The following is a 19,238-nucleotide window of genomic DNA, read 5'->3' as shown; positions in this document are numbered from 1 at the left end:
GGATTCGTGTCTGGGGTTTGTCAAGTTTTCCCGGGTCAAACTGTACAATGTTAAAGGACTAATTTTCAAATGACAAGTATTTACATGTGTGTTTGAGTGTGTGTGCGTGTGTGTGTGTGTGTGTGTGTGTGTGTGAGCATATGAGAGAGGGTCATGCATCAACACTGAACCCAGAGACAGCTCTGACACTGGTTTTACAAACACACAACTAATGTTTGTCTGGATGTAGTTGGAATTTCACCATTTTTCGTTCTCTTTTCCTTTTCTCTAACAATCTACCTCTCGTTCATTTTTAGCTTTTCACACATCGACCCTGTTTCTTTTTCTCTGATCTTTAATCCTAAGGAATTTTCTTTTCCTCTCAATGAATTCTATCTAGTTTCTGTTTCCGTGGCTCTGTACCTCACTGCCTGACGAGCCTGGGGCCTGTATCCAGAGCTTTGAGTTACTTTTTCCAGGTTCTTTTAAATATTTATCTTACTTGTGTTCACCCAGGGAAGTTTGATTTTACTGAGTTGCTTTTATCCCGGTTTTATTCTCAACGCTAGTTGCAGTGAGAAGCAGTGTTTTGCTGTTGGCTTGACTTCACAGACTGAGGATTAGAATCCTTGGTTTCCAGAACTTTTCTGCTGAAAAGACAGATACAATCTCACTGTGTAAGAATTTAATTATTTTCTTCTGTACTTTGCCTTGTTTCTTTCTCTGTTTCCTGTATTTTCTCTCCTCCCTCGCTCAAATCTGCTGTTAGACCTCTAGTGTTGATGGTTTCCTCTTGGTTTTGTCTTCGTGTTTGTTGCACTCTTTGCTGCTGAGCTTGACATTTACACCTTTGAATAAAACTTTTCTCTCTTTTCTTTTTCTCTGTCCTTTATTCTAGTCTATTGGTTTTCCTTTCTGTTCCTTTTTTTTGCCATTTCTTATCATTTGCTTTGCCTCTTAGATAGATATTTATCCTATGCACCTTTCACCAAAAGGCCTTGATTTCGATTTGACTGAGGCTTTCACCTCATCAGAAAATGAATCAGCCTCTTTCCTTCTATTTATTGCTTCTGTTTTCTGCTTCCTACTTTTTTTCCTCCAGTTTCCATGCATTCTGCCTTGTTTCCTTATTTTTCTCCTCTGTTTTCTCTCTTAATTCTGTGTGAACTCCTCCTGTCATTCTCTCGCTTTAATCTGCTGTGCAGTAGTTATACTTAGTGTCATAGATTGAAATCTCTCTTCCTGCTATTGAACTTTTCTTTGAGCATCTTTCCTTTCAAACATTTTCTTCTGACTTCTCTCTTTTTGCAAGATGCTTAGTTTCCTCTTCTCATTTTCTCTCTTCTGCTCCTGTATATAGATCTTGCTTTATTATTTGCTCCTAGTTTCTCTGCTACTTTTCCTCTGTCCTCTCTGACTTTACACTTTTTATATGATAAGACTGAGTTTTTCATCTCTTTTTCCTATTTCTCTTTCCTGATTAGTTCTTCAATTGTCTATTTTAAATATAGTTTATGTTCCTCTATCTCTCAGCTCTTTCTCTGTCTGCTTCATTTCCTTTAAAACTCACTCAACATAAAATTATATTATATTATAATTATATATAATTAAAATATGTTGAATATTTGATTTCATTTTAATGGTTTATTGTAAAACACAAGAGGCTGTGGTCTTCTAAAGACAATTAAATCAACATGCATCTTTAAAAGGTGATGTTATTCTAAGTGTTGTGAAAAATATCTAAATTTATGTCAAATTAAACATAAACCTTCACAAGATTTTGAGCCACAAATTATTATTGGTTCATCCCATTGAACGATTATTTTGATTCTTTTCCACTTTGAATGCACTTTCTGCTAACAGCTTTGAACTTTTAATCTTCTTCTGCTGCTTTTCCAATTTTCTTTACTGCCTTCTGAATTTTCCAGTAGCTTAACTTTTCCCTTTAAATCTAACCCGCATGAGCTCAATTCCTTTTTCAACTTATCGCTTGTAATTTTACATTTTCTCTATTCTTCTGTTTCTGCTCTACTTTCTATCATTTCAGTTTTCTTATCTTATTTCAGCTTTTCTCAATGTATTCCTGTCTAGAATTAAATACTTTTTCCTACCAACTACTCCATTCAATAACTTAAAGGTTGTATTTTACTTTGAACAAAGCTGTCAAATTAGTTTTATGCAGGAAGTGTTCATTGCAACCTTTAATAAGTTGATTTGTTTTTCTCATGTCACAGGTTCCTTATTCCACAATAAACTGTTGATGCGAAACTTGACGTCTCGCTTCTTCTGCCTCATTTTAAAACTGGTCAGTTTCATATCTTGTATTTTAACTATTATTGTATTTTAGATATTTGTAATTAGATTTAATTTAGTTTCTGGTTGCCTTGTGAGAACTGGCTTGAGACATGAAAATGACCCATTTTGCCTGTTGGTTAATAAGCACAGCCCCTGTCCACCAAAGAGACAACTAATTAAGATACAATTACTCAAACCACATTAATTTGCTCTTTATTAGTTTTTCAAAAGATATTATGTACACAATATTTACAAAATGGCAGTTTGTCATATTAGATCTGTAGAGGCAAGGGGAAGTGAGGGACGGGGATTGGGTGATGCAGATAAACCTTCAGTTGTTAGTGAGCTGGAACATAAACTATCCAAGCATTGCAGAAGCAATACAATACTTACTAGTGAGAGTGACTTTAGTTGCACCTGGCAAACAGTCACAAACAAACTCAACAACATTTAGGGAAAAGAGGAGAATGAGAATAGAACCAATAGTGTTTAGTTTTGGAGGAGAGGAGGGAGGGAAGAATGCAGGGAGACGGAGTGAGAGAAAGTGAGAAGAGAGACGAGATCAACTTAACTTAAATGAAGTTAAATAGGGGAAATGGGAGGAAATGAACAGAGCTGAGGTGAAGAGACACATGGGAGTTCTTCCAGAGTGACGTGTCAAGGAAGAAGTTACAGACTGATGGGAGATATACAGCAAAACAAGGGAGCAAAAAATACTGAAAACATGACTCAGGCATCGGAGGAGGGTGGAGGCGGGACATCCAAATTAAATGTGTATCGTTAGTTATCTGGGGTGAATTTCTATTAAAAAGAAATGATAATAAAGTGAACTTCCTGGTCTGTTTCAACCTGAGACATCAAAAGTACACACTTTAACCCTGTGTAAAAAGTGCACATTTACACAAGCCTAAGGAAACAAACAATCACAGTCAACAATCATCACATGTGACGCTACTGAAAGGGGAATCTGAGCATGGAAGCACACACCAGCACTTTTCAAAATAGAAACTTTGCCTAGATACCAGAGAAAGTTTTGTAGGAAAACGATTTGTTCTGTATGTGCAGACACATTCAAGACTATGAGGGAAAAACTCTCTAAAATAAACAACTCCGATTCACGTAAATCTGCTCAAGCAAACCCAGGCCTAAAGATTCCTGGCAATAAATTAATTAGGTGAAAGAAAAAAAAGTAAATAGCGAAACTTCAGAAGAAAAAAAAAAAAAAATAGAAAAATAAGCTACAAATGTGTCTGGACAAACAGATAAGCACATTATGACTTCCATCAAAACAGAGTCTAAAACTAAACAGGCGTCTCATAGTACAAGCAAAGTGTTGAAATATCTGGACTAAGCAGAAAAATCACATCTGCAGCAGATCAACATTTTCATTACATTTCATTACGTGAGGCTCCCATAGATCAGCTGTACAGCTTCAACTTGAGCACCAGACTTGGATTTTGCTCACAATTCTCTCTCCCTCTCTCCGGCTGGCGTCTGGAGGAGGTTCGCCCACTTTCTGTGCTCCTGCATTGCAGCAGTGCTGTGAGCTGGAGAACGAGACGTCTGGTGGTGTGTGAGAGGGGTTTGGGGAGTGAGGAGGGGGGGAACAGTAAAGACGACAGAGGTCAGATGGATGAAGGGGGGGGAGAAAGAAAACATGTTGAGATCATTGTCATTGCACAACACTTTGACAAACATCCAGGTTTAAACAATCACATTGCCAACTTGATGGAAAATCTATGCTACTTAACAAGAAGCGATTGTTTTGTCTGAGGAACAAGTTTAAAAAGTTCTCTCATGAAAGGATCATAACAAAATTTGGTTTAAGATATTTCACAGGAAAAAACTACCACTGTACTGATGTTAAAGACACTGCACACAATCCAATTCAGACCCATCTGCATTTAACTTTACATATTCACATAGTTTTGAGAAACTCAGGGGAAAAAAACCTTCACACTTACCCATGTGTGAAAAAAATAATGCATTAACTGAAAGGAAATCATTATCATACAATATTTACATAAGACATTTTTTTTACAAAAAGCCTGCATCCAACTTGTGCCCAGGTCAGTTCAACCAAAGTTTACCACATCAATCTTTCTTCCATAGTTATTCATACTGTTAAAGACCACAACTCAATTAATGAGGGACTGTATCAATTTGTGTTTTCAATTTCAGGCGAGTATTAAATGAGAATATTGTAAAAAGTATCAGGAAACGTCACTGTGAAATGTTCACCTGGTTAAATTTCCTCACATTTATGAGCGGCTGAAGAATTTTTACTGAAATAACATACGCCTTTTCCTGGTCAAAAATCTATCTACGCACCCTCAAGTCACATACCTGAAGAAGAAAATGTGCTGAATCAGAGAGATGGAAGTCTGCTACGATTTCACTGCCACGTCAAGGAAACTGGTCTGCACCAGTAAAACTACAGATTTTAACTCAGATAGTTTAAAAATAATGTGTTTTGATTTCAATTACTTGATCATGACATTGAAACAGTCTGGGATCTTCCTTCAATCTTTTCTTCAGTCTGACATTTTCTTATGAAAGATGAATGTTTTTCTTTCGTCAGGACAATTAATATTGCTGCTCCATAAAAAAAAAAAAACCCACAGAAGAGATGTCGTCATCCACCGCCTTCCAGAAGAAGTCCCTTTTTTCTTACCAGCCATGCGAATACCAACAGCAGATGTAGCATCATACAAACCACTCGTTACTCTTTTGAGAAGCAGCAGCACGTTTCCCCTCCGGGGCCCTGAGCTGGTGAAGTCAAGGTGACGTCACTGGTGCACTTTGCTGTGATGACCGGGCTGGGCTGGATTCCAGGTGCTGACAGGATCTTCCACCCTAGGATGATGGAAACAGGTTTTCCTTTCTGCCTCAAGCTGCTTAGATCCTAGAGATGGCGTTTAGCTTCCAGGATGTGGAGGAGCGATGACACAACCTTGATGTAGAACACTGGCCTGTATCCTTTATCATACAGAGTCAATGCTCAACAGGTTGAGACTTCTTCCCAATGCTGGAATACCATTCTAAACTGACCAGGCGGTTTAACAGTTCTGAACACAACCAGGTGACTTTAGACTTCAGTCCGTCGTTTTGAAACAGCATGTGTTGGGGAGAAGGAACGGGATGAACCGCCTGGTGCAGATCAAACATGGAGGACATGGGTAGCAGGGCAGGACATACAAACCACCACTTCTTCTCGCAGACAAACTGCATCTTCTCACCTGGCCGTCTCACAGTCTCTGAGGGGATAATGTGAAGTTGACTTGATTCAACGATCGGCTTGACTTCGATCAAGAGAGCGCACGATACGTGACTTGAAGAAGAGCTGTGCATTTCCCTTTTTGATTGACATGGCTTGAATCTTCAGGCCTTGGAGCTGTTGACTTGAGGAAGGAAAAGACATAACAGAACACTGTTAGCTGTGACACCTGATGGTCGTAAGGGAACAGGAACCATGGAGGGGGGGGCACCCTGATCTTGTACTTGGCCTCTAAGTCCTGAGACTACATGACTTTTCCCAATCTGATCTGTTGATTCACTTTTCTGGCATCACAACTATTGTGTTAAGTTGGGAATTAGGCTATCTGGCAATAGTTGAGTGTGCAAATATTCTCCCTCATGTTTGAAACTGTTCTTATCGCAGTGTCAGATAATTAACCCTGTATCCTGAAATCTCATTCTCTCAGCAGCGTGTTAGAATGTTTCCTTCTCAATAGGGCTGGTAAAGGTGTTAATCTGAATCTTATCTGAACTGACTAAGGTGACTAAAGTGCAGTGCAGTGAATATGTAAGTATCCATGAGGGTCTCCCCACATTCTACTACTCCACCCAACCACTCAGGAGGCAGCCAAAGCTGCGGCGCTGGCTTTACAGTCTATCTTTGTGGCGTCATATGGGGCGAAGGTGACACCTAGCCCAGTAAGAAAGGTCACACAGGAGTCTAAACAAGTGAAGCCCAGACTGGACTGAACATATTCGACTGGCAAGTCAGGCCTGAACCTGCAGACACAGAAACACAGAAATACAAGGTCAGCGCATGTTAGGAGCTGCTACAATGTGCGAATACTTGAGCATTCAGCATGACTTACGATTTGAATAAGGCCCGAAGAGCAATCTTTCTTTCCCTCTCTACAAACTTGTCAATGAGATATGAGGCCATTCGTGGTGCTTCCAGGTAGAGCTTAAAGAAACGGCGAAAGTTTCCTAATGCCCAGGCAGCTCGGAGTGCAAGAGCATGAGCCACACACTTATCTGCCTGCAATGCCGGGGTCAAGTACACCAACTCAGTGGTGAGATCTGAAGGAAAATGAAAGGTCCGCGTTAAAATGTGGTGAAATAATGTATAAACGCTGACAACACATGTGATGTGAAATAGTGACTCAAAAGACAATGTGGGCCTACCGCCAGAGTTTTTGGTGAAGATGTAATACAGCAACCTATATGCCGTAAACTCTCCTATGTTCACGGAGGGATGGTCCTTGTACAAGGCCTTCAGCTGGGTCTGGCACTGATTGAACTCCTCATGGTCTCCCTAAAGACGAGAAATATTCAGAGTATGAAAATCCAGTTACTTTTAGCTCTGCAGCTCTGCCAGAGGTCAAGAGACTCACCTTTTCGAGAGCAATACGTGCATGACACTCGTACACTTCCACTGTGAAGTCTGTTCTAACTCCCTGGACCTGGAAAGTGAGGATAAAGGGAAGAATAATTAAGAAAATACAAGATAAACATTAACATTAAAAAAGGTCAAAGATAGAAAGACAAATGAAAGTAACCAACCGTGAGGTCTTGTCGTATGGACTTCATCTGCTCACAGGCGTAAGTGTAGTCCTGGTTGTTTTTCCAGTCGAGTTTCACAAGCGGCAGAGATTTTCTCAGCACCTGAGTGGAAAATAAATGTTATATATCAAAGTCTGGATCCTTATGGTCTTTGAAGTACAATCTTAGAAATATCCACACATAGTAACAAGGTTTCGTACCCTTACTCCTCCCTTTTTCTCTGAGTAATATATGGGGAAAAAACATTTAGAACTATTTAGAAATAATGACAACTTACGTGCACAGGGCGCACAGTGCTGGGGTCAGGGGCACATGTGAGCCTCAGGTAGTGCTTGGTGATGTCCTGACATGTTCCCACAATAGGACAGTCCTCCCAGCTGAGGCCCTCCTGTGTACCATTAGGCAGGTCTACTGTATTGACAGAGAGAACCAGGGGCTCTACACGGAGCTGCTTGTGGAAGCGAGCGGCTCTGCTCTGTTTCTTGGCTTCTCTGTTGGGGTCATGGAAATCCAGACCGGCATTTCCTCCTTTCCTCTTCTTCCCACCGGTTTCTTCCATGCTTCTGAGAGAAGAGGTAAAAGGTTATTAACGGGGCTGTCCCCATGGCACAGGGTAAAAAAACTAAACAAACATTTTATTTTACTTTGTCTTTTATAAAAGGAAAAAACTGAAGCACCAGACACCTCACACTTGAGGAACACATTTGTCTTTTGTCAACAATTAACATACTCATGTGTACTGTCCATTTTTTTTTCAAGGCTAGATATTATGCATTAATGTGCACAGATTTTGTTTGTGTTTATTGAATTTTTTATTGTGTTGTTTTGTTAAAAAATATTTTTTCTTCCAGTAAATCAATGAAATCTAGGGGTTTAATAAAATGGTTCAAGATGATTCTTATATTAAAATATCTAGAAATTTACCGTCTTCCTCTATTAGCTTTTCCTCCTCTTCCTCTTCCTCTCTCTCCACCCCCTCGGCCTCTATCTCTGTCATTACCACGACCACGGGCTCCTTTCTGACCTCGTCTTGAAATTTGACTACGAAGGTCACTGGAGATGCTGCTGTCTGACTGTGAGCCAGAATCACTGAAAGCACAGAGAAACAAAACATTTAGGAAATAACTACACTTGGTGTCTCCAGTTCCCAAGAAAAAAAGATGCTAAACAGTGGGTTACCTTCTCCTGTGCCTTTGGTTGCTGCGGTCCCTGTGTCGGCCATGAGAGGGGGATGGAGAGCGGGAGGAGGAACGGGAGGAACTAGAGGATGGACTCCTTTGAGAAAATATATTCCTGTAGTGGCCCAGTCTGTGTCCTCCGGCCCTGCCTCTCAAAGATGCAGCCACTGTACTTCCACCACGGCCATTTGAACCATCTGAGGACCTCAGGGATGAGACAGATTCCCAACGAGACTGCTTGGCCCTTAGTCTAAAACACAAACAAAGATCTAAATGTTAATGCCTATTCAACCTAAAGGCAACATAATCAACAAGTCACAGAAATCCAAAAATGTTCAGAGCATTCAATTATATTGAAGTTGGTTAAAGTTTGAACAAGAATTCACCTCAGTTCTAAATTCACCAGATCAAGGTATTGCAAATTCATATTTTCTGCTGTACTATGACTTGCGAGACAACAATTTACATACACAAATAAGCACTAAACCACAACAAAACTCACTCTGGCAGTGGCTCACGATTCCAGTCAATGGTGTAAGCAGAGCCGTCCTTTAGTCGATCCTGCAGGACTTCCTTCAGCGTTTTCTCTGTGCGATCTTTGTCTTCCTCTGTCTCACATGCTGTAAAACAGCGCTGCACATATTCCTTCATGGCTTGGGGCCAGTCCTGGGGCCTGTAGTGAGGAAATTAAAGTAAACATATTATATATATGTATATTATAACAATCAAAAAAGACCAAGTCAAAACCTAGCTTATGGCTAGTCATGGAAACAGTTTGAAAGTTAACTCAATCATTTAATTGCATTATATTTCAATTCAACTTATTGTTAGCGGTGTTCAGCCCTTTATCTGTTTGCACATCAGTTTAATTAAATATTGCACAGACTTTGAACCAGGAAGTTAGTAGAGTAAAGTCTGTTTATTGTCCAGTTTAACTGATTTGGTCATTTGCCTTCACACGCACGCCATATGGTTGTGTCTTAATGTTTCGGTTAAGAGTGATTGTCTCAAGGTAGCATTTTTTGTCTGCCGCACAATGTTCTCAGTTCTCACCTTGTCTGAGCACCTGCAGATGCAGCGTTGGCAGAACCTGGGGAGGACGGAGCTGGATTTAATCCTGAGGGCTGCTCGCCTGGAGGGAAAGCCTGATTCGACGTTGGAGAACACTGTACCTGATAGGGCTTCTTGGGAATATTGAACTTCACACTACCTGCCCCAGGTGCTTCTGAGAAAACAAATAATGCAACATAAAAATATGAAAAAACAAATACTATCATTATCTTTTATAACATAAACTGAGATTTGGATGAAATCCCACTAAATAATGTTTTCTGCCTTCCATCTGAAATCTTCCTTTCAAACCTGCTGCACTGACAATATAGATTTAATACAACTTTTAAATATATCAGAAACAAGCAAATAGTTACTGCCCTCAGATGACAATTGTGGATACAACAAGTAAGCAAAAGAGTAAATCTTACGTTTCATGCGATGCCACAGTTGTTGTCCTTGGGTTTGGTTTTTGTTGGCCTCTCCTCTGCCCAATCCTGGTACATACTGGCCTGGATGCTGAGAGTTACTCTGAGAGGACTGATAGGTGCTCTGGGGCTGGAAGCCCTGGCCATAGTTAGGCCTTCCCTGGGAATGATTATAGTGTTGCATTTGGTTGGGGTCACCAGATGGGTATGGCATGGAGTTATTGGCACTGTAAGCATTTTGGGAAGGAGGGGGGGGATACTGGGAGTTGGGAGAGGAAGGAATGGGTGGGGTTGGAGGGGGAGGGTGTTTCTCTGAGGTGGTTGGACTCTGGGGGGGTTGGGGAGTAGCAGGGGGAGGGGGTTGTGGTTGAGAGGGGTAGCTGGGGGACTGGTCTTCCATTCCAGGCACTGGAGGAGGCTACAATAAAAAAATGAAGGAAAAGGAACAACAAAGCATTAAAATAAATTACAGAGACCCAGGAGGGATGAAGTCAATTTTATTTACACCAAACAATTTCAACAACTTTCATTTAACAAAATGATCACATCTGAAGCCATTACACAGGCTAGCTGAGCATAATCATCCACTCAATCTCTCATAGTTTAACTATGCAAACATGACATTTTATGTCTGATTTTATGCTGTACTGGTGGGTTGAAGGCAATTTTTCACACTTGGTGAAGAATAAAGTTCAATCATTCATTCAGGTCCATGATCAGTCACACAATGTCATTATTGTGTCGCCAAATCAATACAAATTTTAAATATTTTGATTCATTAAGAAAATTCTTGCAACGTACCTGGCCATTGGCTAGAGGACTTCCTGGGTAAGGCCCTGGGGGTACACCATACTGGTTTGGTGGATATGTAGCTCCATACTGGAAAATCAGGGGGGAAAAGCCACAGTCATTTTTTGTCACCTTCATTTTGTAACTGTTAAACCACATTCCATTCCTGCAGCTTTTGATATCACACAGACATACAAGCCTTATGTAGCCAAGAGCTTTGAGTTCAGTACAGGCCCTGGAGATTGCATTAAAAGTCATTGAGATTACATTTTGATTAGAATAAAACTCCTTCCTTTACTTACTGGACCCATGGGGTAATAATAGTTATAGGGGTATGTGTATCCAGGGTAGTGCTGCTGTGATTGTTGGTACCACGGATAGTATTGCTGCTGCTGCTGCTGCTGCTGCTGCTGCTGCTGCTGCTGCTGCTGCTGCTGCTGCTGCTGCTGCTGCTGCGGTGGCGGTGGCAGCGCCATGGGAACTGAGTCAGTCACTGCTGGCTGGAACTGACCGGCCTGAAATAACACACGTGCACAAATGGCCTTGGTCAGACGACTCAGAGGAAATGACAATTCCACAAGAACGTAAAAAAAACATTATGAATCAAATTACGAAAGCATTTGTGAACATTTAAGATAAATCATGTTTATAGTAAATTTCCCAAACTTTACACACCTATATACACACCCTTTAGCCATTTGGCTTATTAAATCAGTATAACAACGCGTGTTTGTTTTACAGAATAGTGATTGCTGTAAGAGAACAGCGTAGATATAAGAAAAAAGAAAACAATCCACCGGGAATCTACTGGTAATGTGTTAAGCTGCACCCTTGATGTCGACAGCATGTAAAAGTACCTGTGCTAACACAGATGAGGTTTAATGTAGTCAGGAAGCATACATGCACTCACTGTAAATAAACAGGTCACCTTCAAACGGGGTTGATCAGATTACTTTGATGTCCCTATTTTCACACACTATGTTGTAATCAGATCACCTAAATGGGATTTCAATGTAAGGTGTAACTAAAATAGAAACGCAAAGAGATTTAAACACACCTCTGCTGTGGTCCGGTTGGCTTGTGCAGCCTTTGCAGTGCTCTGACTCTTGGTAATGGATGCTAGTGCTTGTCTTGCTTTCTCCCACTCTGGGTTTTCGTGAACCCGGCCATCGTCAGGACCAGCATAAGACCTGTCACCCACACAACAACAATTGAAGGCGTTTTAGAATCCCAACCAACTCAATCAACAGCAAAAAATCAAATAAATTGTTTCGTACAGCTGCTCTCCCAATCACTGTGGTCACAAGGAGGACAAATAAGGTGACAAACCATCACCTTAGCCCCCTTCCAACACACTATTGAGCAAGGGGACCCTGTTTATGTCAAAATCTTCCCCTACAATAAACCCTGGATTAGGACTCAGGGAAATCATAACCAGGTAGGAAAGAGTCTTCTTTAGTGTTTCCGATATGGAAAAAAAAAGGACGAACCCAACCGTCACAATCTGCTCTAAAGCTTATCAGGCTTCCCCTGAGATCACTCACTAATATCTATGAGCAGCAGACATGGAGGTTAGCAAGTCAGATTCTTCTCGACCCAGGACATGCTCTCTTTTCAGTGTTTGAATGGCTCCCCTCAGCACACAGGACCAGGCTGAAGGACCCAGAAAAGGGCAACCCTTTTCCTCAGGGCTGTTCATGTGTGTGTGTATATATAATCATATGCTATAATTGTTATTTATCTGCTACCGATCCTATAAATATATTCTTCATCATCAGTATTCACCTTCTCTGTTCATGATCTGTATACACATGTATCTGATACACATATTTATTCATACGTGTCTGTATTTATTCATCTGCTGCTACCTGGACCTGTAGACATATTCGTATTCACTTCAACTGTAAATATCACTCAGTTTTTATCTACGTTCTTACAATCAGTTTTATAATGTTCGTCCTCCTTTTACATCCATATAAATCATTTTAGTATACTGCACTGATTCTAAACTGTCCTTGGACCGTTACCATGCTCCATGTGCCTTAGAATTGCCCTCTGCGAACAAATAAAGTTGTTATGAATTTAAACGGGTGTAACTTTCGAAGTTTGAAGGACTGAGACCAAAGCACCGACCCTGATTATAGAATATATAACCTCAATACAGCCACATTAACACTTAACTTGACGGTGGTTGCTACTCCAAGACGGAAGACGGAAAATAGAGAAGTTAGCCCAACGGCCTGGGTGTAGCTAGGTATGCTAACACTTTAACACACCCTGAGCTCAGCTAACAACCATCTATTCAAGATTATATAAGCTATCACCTTCTACCACACCGTGTATTGACTGTCCTATAAGTCCAGAGTATGTCGTTGTCTACCCTACAGCTTGCTTCGAGGCTAGAGAAAGCGACCTACCAGTTACTCGCTGGTGCTGTCTGTGTCTTGTTGGCCGCCATTTCGCCACAGATTCAGCGTTACGAAGCTAACGCTAGCACTGCGCGGGCTAGCGACCGAGCTAACGACGTTAGCTCGTCTGCTAGAGTTGATGGTAAACAAGATGAAGTCCGACACGACTGTCAACCGGCCGGTGACAATCGACTCAGCCAGACAACCGCGAACAAGGCCACCTACAAACCAAACTCTGATAGACTTTAAATACAGATTAAAATAAGAAATATCAGTTAACATTAACACTTGAGCTTCGCTGGATCCTCGTCTTCGTCTGAGCAGGTTGTGCGGGACACAAAATGGCTGATATAGCCCAGATTACGTCATCAAAATTCATACTGTCTTTGTATCAAAGGCAGAACGCCGGCCCTGCTCCGGAATTCTCCACCAATCAAATCGCAGTTTTATGTTCGATAAGATTTCTATTCGGCTAAAAGCCTGTCAATTAAAGATACAAAATAAAATAGAGTTTACTTTACTCCAAGACAAATAATGTCTATATAAAAATAGTTCTGTAAAGCATTTAGCCTATATAGCATCAAGTGCTTTAAAGCATATAGCCTATATAGCATCAAGTTGTATTTATTTCTATTTTATTATTATTATATCATAATCCTTTATTAGGTAAATTTGCTGTATTCATTCAGCAAAGGGGTGAGTAAAAAACATATTCAGTGAAATTAATAAATTAGTAAAGATATAAACAAAATGGATTTGTTCTTCAACCCATCAAGAATCATAGATCAGGGACATAACATTCATTATGGTGACCTGCATACATGTTCTCCCTACCTTCCTGTGCAGCACACACAGCTGCAGGATGTGAAGCCCGGTGTGTGTGTGTCTGTGTGTGTGTGTGTTACACAGAAGGGAGTCATTTCCTGTCAGTCAGTTTCTCCCACACTGGACCCCCCACATAATTTGGAGGTCTCTATGGAGTGGGTCTCTGTGGAGTGCAAATAATACCCCCCTTGCTATTTGTAATGAAAAGCAAGCATCAACATGTCTTATTCAGGATTGTCAAGGATATATTCCTCTAGGGGGATATTCTGGTACCAAATTAAACAAAAGATTGAGACATTTCCTTGTTTTTTCCCCTCTGACTGTCTTTCAACTATTCCCGCTTCTTAATACTGACAGGTCTACAGTATATCTCTTGAATGGAGGACTCAATGCCTTCATCTCAAATTTACATATCAGTTTCTTTATAATATCTCACTTTAGTGGGCCCAGTCCTATCAGATTCCAGGAGAAAAGCTTTCAAATTAATCTATTATTTGTACTTTCCAGTTAATTTCTCTCAATGAATGAAATTCTGTGCCAGCTGAATGAATGATTTGTTCCCATTGTTGTGTTGTTGGCTACATCCTTACACAAATATGTTCAGCATTTGTGACAAGATCGCACAAACAATGACTCACAACCTAGCACCATTGTCTGAATACCTTGGGTCTGGTAATGCCCCTAGGTCTTTACCCCCATGGCAGGAAGCTGGATGATACGTAATCCTGAAAAGCCTCTCACGCTCCACTGCTGTTAAAAGCAGTCAGGTACTCTTCGTGTCGTTTGTCAGAAAAATCCTGATTAACTGGATGTTCGAGTGAATGGCTCTGAGTCAATCATGCACAAGACAGACACCCTTCTAAAGTATTCTTTCATCATTTAAGCGGTACAAATGAGGATTGGCTTCACTGACTACATTCCGTAACTGATCCGTCATAATAGCTCAGTTTGCAACTGAAGTTGTTTGGTACACGGGTGTGACATTAAACTGAAACACAACGTGAATAGAGTCTGTAACATGTGACTCAGCCCAGTGATGCTACTGCTAACATCTGTTTTTGTCTTGTAATGTAGGAATTTAAGCGATTTGTGGAGACTTAAATTCAAATTTTGATAGAATAAAGATTGATTTAGGGTTTATATAGTTTTTTACATTCTGTAGGCTAGTTGTGTCAATTGTTGAATTGAAAAGATCAAAACCAACATGTATTCTCTCAAACTAACAGGAATTGTCTAGTAAAGCCTGACACCCCATTGAAAACAAAACACACTGTTGCTCATTGTGACTCAGTTCTGACTGTTCCCTCCCTCACCAAACCCAATGTGGATTAGCGCTCTGCTGAAAATTGACCCAAACTAATGCACTATTACTTCCTGATGGAGTAAGGTTTGGAAGAAACTATAAAAACCAGCATTCAAGAAAATAAACGTGTCTTTTTTTTCATTCAAATATGTTTTAAATGTTAAAAAGTGTTTTTTTTTCAGGAGGAATAAGTAAGCCTGGGGCTGGTTCATAATGATACAAATTATAGAATATATCTGACCTCATCATTTAAATAGATCTTAAAAATATAACTGCGTAAATAAATAGGATAGATAGAAAGAAAAAAAGAAAGAAAGAAAGAAAGAAAGAAAGTTATTGCCTAGTTTAACTCAAAAATGTATAGTTAATAAACATAACATATGTCAGAAATAAAAGTTGTTTTGTTAGGGAAACACCGTCCACTAACTCTGGTGTCTTTAACATTCACCCTCCACAGAACTCAGTTTACTTTCATTTCAGGTTTGATTTCAGACCCTTGTTGTGGGGATTCCTGATGTTATTGATTTCACATAAAAGGTTAATGATAAAAGCAAGAGTTTGATACTTTTTAATTGGATACTTGGATAAACCAATTTACATAAACTTAAAGATTTTTTTGTTGCTTATTTAATCACCTCTGGTTCATATAACAATAAAATTTAGAATAAAAACACAGAAAGAAGGAAAGAAAGAAAGAAAGAAAGAAAGAAAGAAAACTGAAATAGTTTAAATACTTTAGAAAAATACTTGTTGACAGTGACAGGACTTTAACTCATGATTTTTTTTTAACATAAGTTATAGCCTTCTTTAACTCGTTATTTTCAAATTCACGTTTACATTTTACAAAAACATTAAAATTTAAGTTGACATCAGTTACAGTTTGATACTTTTTCACTGGATACCTAAACTTATTTACCTAAACTTATTATCCTGCTTGTAATGGCCACAGTTGTAACAATACAACTTCAAACATAAACAGCAGTAAATAGAAACAAATAAATAAAATAGCAGGTCGCTGGTTTCTATTTGACCAATGTGTGTGTGTGTGTGGAGGACTTTGATCCAGCTGCGCTCCCCCAATAACGTGGCGTCACTTCCTCGCCCTGCGCCCATCCCTGTGGAAGAAAGAGAAAAAAGTCCCACAGACTCACGACCGACGGCGAGAAAAACCGCGAGGGAAGCGAGTGAGAGAGGGCAGATCCACCGGAGCCCCATGAAAAGACAGTTTGTCCAGTGAGGAGGACGAAGAGAGGAACACCCCGCTTCGAGTGAGTTTCACACACTTTCACTTGTTTTCAGGACGAATCACTCTGATCGATTGATAGAGTTTTACATTGATCGCCCGAACGATCCCCTCAGTGCTTTGCCAGGAGGCGTTCACCTCGCATGCTCTTCTTATGAGTTCTGGTGTTAATGTGTAACTGTGATATAAAGTGTCATTGACTTAAGTTATCAGTGGAAAGTCTTGAGGGTTTGGAGTTAGGCCTGTGAGCCCCCTCCCCTCCTAGATCTAACTTACTCACAACCATACAAAGTTTGAGAATAGTGTCTTGAATGTACATAGTGGTTTGCAATGTGGCCTATAACTTTAATAAAGAAAGGAAAATGTCATTAAAGTGTCTTAACTTCTAGGAAATCATTAAATATATTGAGTAATAGCGGCTGGCACCTACTGTCATAAATATTCATTAAAACAATGTGGCAGCAGGATTAGTTTTGCTGCTGACATGTACATTTAACCCCCCTACCCCCCCCTCACAGAAGCACAGCCCAGCCGTGTGATTAAACACCAAGTTGCCCCCTATAGAATGTTACAGTCTTGTTTTTGTGCACAAACACGCCTCAGGGGAGAGAAAAGTATGTGCGAGCGTTGCATGTGAGCGCTTCAAGTACAAGTCTCAGCATGGCCGTCACAGCCACACCAGTGCCAGAACGCTCACTGCTGTCCCACAGGGTTGCACAACGTGGTGAGGCTCTTCACGCCGACTTGTCTTATCAGGACCAGGCTGCATCATGGCTCAAGCGCTCACTTGTTTTTTTGGCCCCATTTAATGGGTTATCTCACTGGCTCAGACTCTTCCATTCCCTATGTGCTGTGCGTGAAATAAATGATCATTCACCCCCACTGATTTTGCTCTCGCCTTCACCCCCTTTCACAGCTATGCCGCTTCACAAGTCCACCCGGGCCCCTCGCCTGGACCCCACCATGATCTCAGCGCCACTGGGCGACTTCCGCCACACCATGCACATTGGTAGGGGAGGGGACGTCTTTGGGGACACCTCGTTCCTGTCCACCCTGGGCCCGAGTCGAGCCAACTCCGAGCCGGGGAGTCCAGGGGGGGCACCAGCTGCTGATCCAGAGGTGGCAGTTGACAGCAGTGATCTCCACACAGAGGCTCCAGGAGGCCAGCAGGACAATGGGCTCCAGCACTCTGAGTCAGTGTCTTCGTTCGACCTGGACTTTGATCTGGGCCCGTCCATGCTGGGAGACGTATTAGGAGTGATGGATGGATTGGGGCTCGACTCCAATGAGGAGGACGTGTTCGGTCTCAGAAGCGGCATGTCCTCGGTGGAAACCAAGCCGGGAAAAGGGGCCACGGAGATGTCTGTGAATTTGCAGAATGAGCTGAATGGGAAGAACTTGGTCGGGCTGGATGGAAACCAGGTGGGAGACAGCAGGATACCAGATGGGAATGGAATCAAGCCAAAGGGGTTAAAACCAAAAGTGAGATTCAGCGACAAACGGGAGGAGATCATTCGCCAGGCGTCTGAGGAGGAAGAGGGTCAAGCGTTCGACTTCCAGGACGAGGTCGAGCCGGTGTGTTTGAGTCCAACGAGGAGCGAAAGCGAGAAGGTCGAGAGCCGAGTAGCAGAAGGGGAAACTGAATTCAGCAATCACAAAGCAGATTTGCCACCTAGTCCGGCCTCATCACATAGCTCGGAGTATGAAGGAGTCATCCCATTGGACAGGAGGAGGGTCGACAGCTGCCACTCAGAGACTGATTCCGAGGAGGAAGAGGAGGAGGAGGAGGAGGGGGGGGAGGCAGGAAGAGGCTACACATTTGAAGACGAGTTTGATGATGAAATCGGTCTATAGGGGGAACGTATGGTTTTTCCATGAAAACAAATCTTTGCTGTTGAGTAAATCATGGACACTGTACTTTCCTTTAACTCAGCATGTCTGTATCTTTCGAGTGGGAGGCTTCAACAGAATATAACTGAATGCAAACTGGATTTTTCGGAGACTCAGAGGTTTACGCTTGAGACGATGTTGCTCAACTGGAAAAGACATTTTATGTTTTATCTGCGAGGGTGACAGATTTGCCAAAGACTGCCATTTTGATAAGGAAAAAAAAGCAAAATGTAATTATTACAGTGAAACGTTTGTAGCACTTTGATTTGATTCATTCACCTGGAAGCTTTGCTCTGTGGAAAGTTCCGGCTGAACGAATGATGCTTGCATTGTTAAATCGTGTTTTTTACTACGTCTTGTATTTGCCATCTAATCACACAGGCGTTGTGATTGTGGAGCTTTATGTTATAGTGGAGCTGTACTTATTATTCCACCCTGTGCTATACCAATGTCTTATTACTTATTGCTTGTATTGCATGTTTACTATAGTCTCCTCGTCTTCTCTTGATGTTTATTACATTTGAAAACTTTACAAACCAAAGGTCCCCTGAGACCCTTAAAGAAAATAAAGTTATCCTGTGCATTCTGAATTACTGTGAATTTATCACATTCCTAATCTGACACTGTTTCTCTACATTAAACCCAACATGTGTTCTGTTATTTTGTTTTCATACTTACCAAAGTTTTCTTGGGCTGGACTGATGCTTTTTAAATGCTGAGACAATCATGGGATTTAAAGGTCAAATTATGAATGAGGATCAGTGGTTTATTTTTGTACGTTTTATTCTTGTATACTGCTCGTTTATTCCCCCCTCCCCCTTTCAGATTTATTTCATGATGCTGTAAAAGGGAGAGATTGTTGTGTTTCTGTTAAAAATGCTGGTTCAAACCGCATAACCTGTGGTTTAATAAGTATGACAGTGAAAACAATAAAACCATTATTGGGATTTAAAATCATCACCGGACTTGGCTGTGACTTATTTTGGAAATGCCCCCAGAGAAAAACCGAAGCATAAAGGAAAATGATCATATAATTATTATACTTTTGGAAGA

At 41.0% G+C, this 19,238-nt stretch overlaps 3 protein-coding genes across 3 annotated transcripts in view; 1 reads left to right on the top strand and 2 right to left on the bottom strand.

The window, feature by feature from the left end:
- Positions 1-19,238, bottom strand: part of rps9 (ribosomal protein S9) — a 99,098-nt gene that overhangs the window by 14,977 nt on the left and 64,883 nt on the right. The gene's annotated exons all lie outside the window — the stretch shown is intronic.
- On the bottom strand, positions 2,472-13,252 carry leng8 (leukocyte receptor cluster (LRC) member 8). The gene is made up of 15 exons (XM_061080508.1): positions 12,934-13,252; positions 11,574-11,706; positions 10,819-11,031; positions 10,529-10,606; positions 9,731-10,145; positions 9,303-9,474; positions 8,752-8,922; positions 8,251-8,499; positions 7,996-8,160; positions 7,349-7,634; positions 7,072-7,173; positions 6,903-6,971; positions 6,694-6,823; positions 6,381-6,588; positions 2,472-6,291 (listed from the first exon to the last, which is right to left on the bottom strand). Exons 1-15 carry the CDS (start codon positions 12,972-12,974, stop codon positions 6,129-6,131), a joined length of 2,595 nt encoding a protein of 864 aa, XP_060936491.1. The 5' UTR covers positions 12,975-13,252; the 3' UTR covers positions 2,472-6,128.
- Positions 16,167-19,142, top strand: cdc42ep5 (CDC42 effector protein (Rho GTPase binding) 5). The gene is made up of 2 exons (XM_061080587.1): positions 16,167-16,320; positions 17,212-19,142. Exon 2 carries the CDS (start codon positions 17,214-17,216, stop codon positions 18,147-18,149), a length of 936 nt encoding a protein of 311 aa, XP_060936570.1. The 5' UTR covers positions 16,167-16,320; positions 17,212-17,213; the 3' UTR covers positions 18,150-19,142.

This window comes from Limanda limanda, chromosome 11 (genome assembly GCF_963576545.1).
Source record: "Limanda limanda chromosome 11, fLimLim1.1, whole genome shotgun sequence".
Taxonomy (NCBI): Eukaryota; Metazoa; Chordata; class Actinopteri; order Pleuronectiformes; family Pleuronectidae; genus Limanda; species Limanda limanda.
This window is presented reverse-complemented; position numbering and strand designations above follow the sequence as displayed.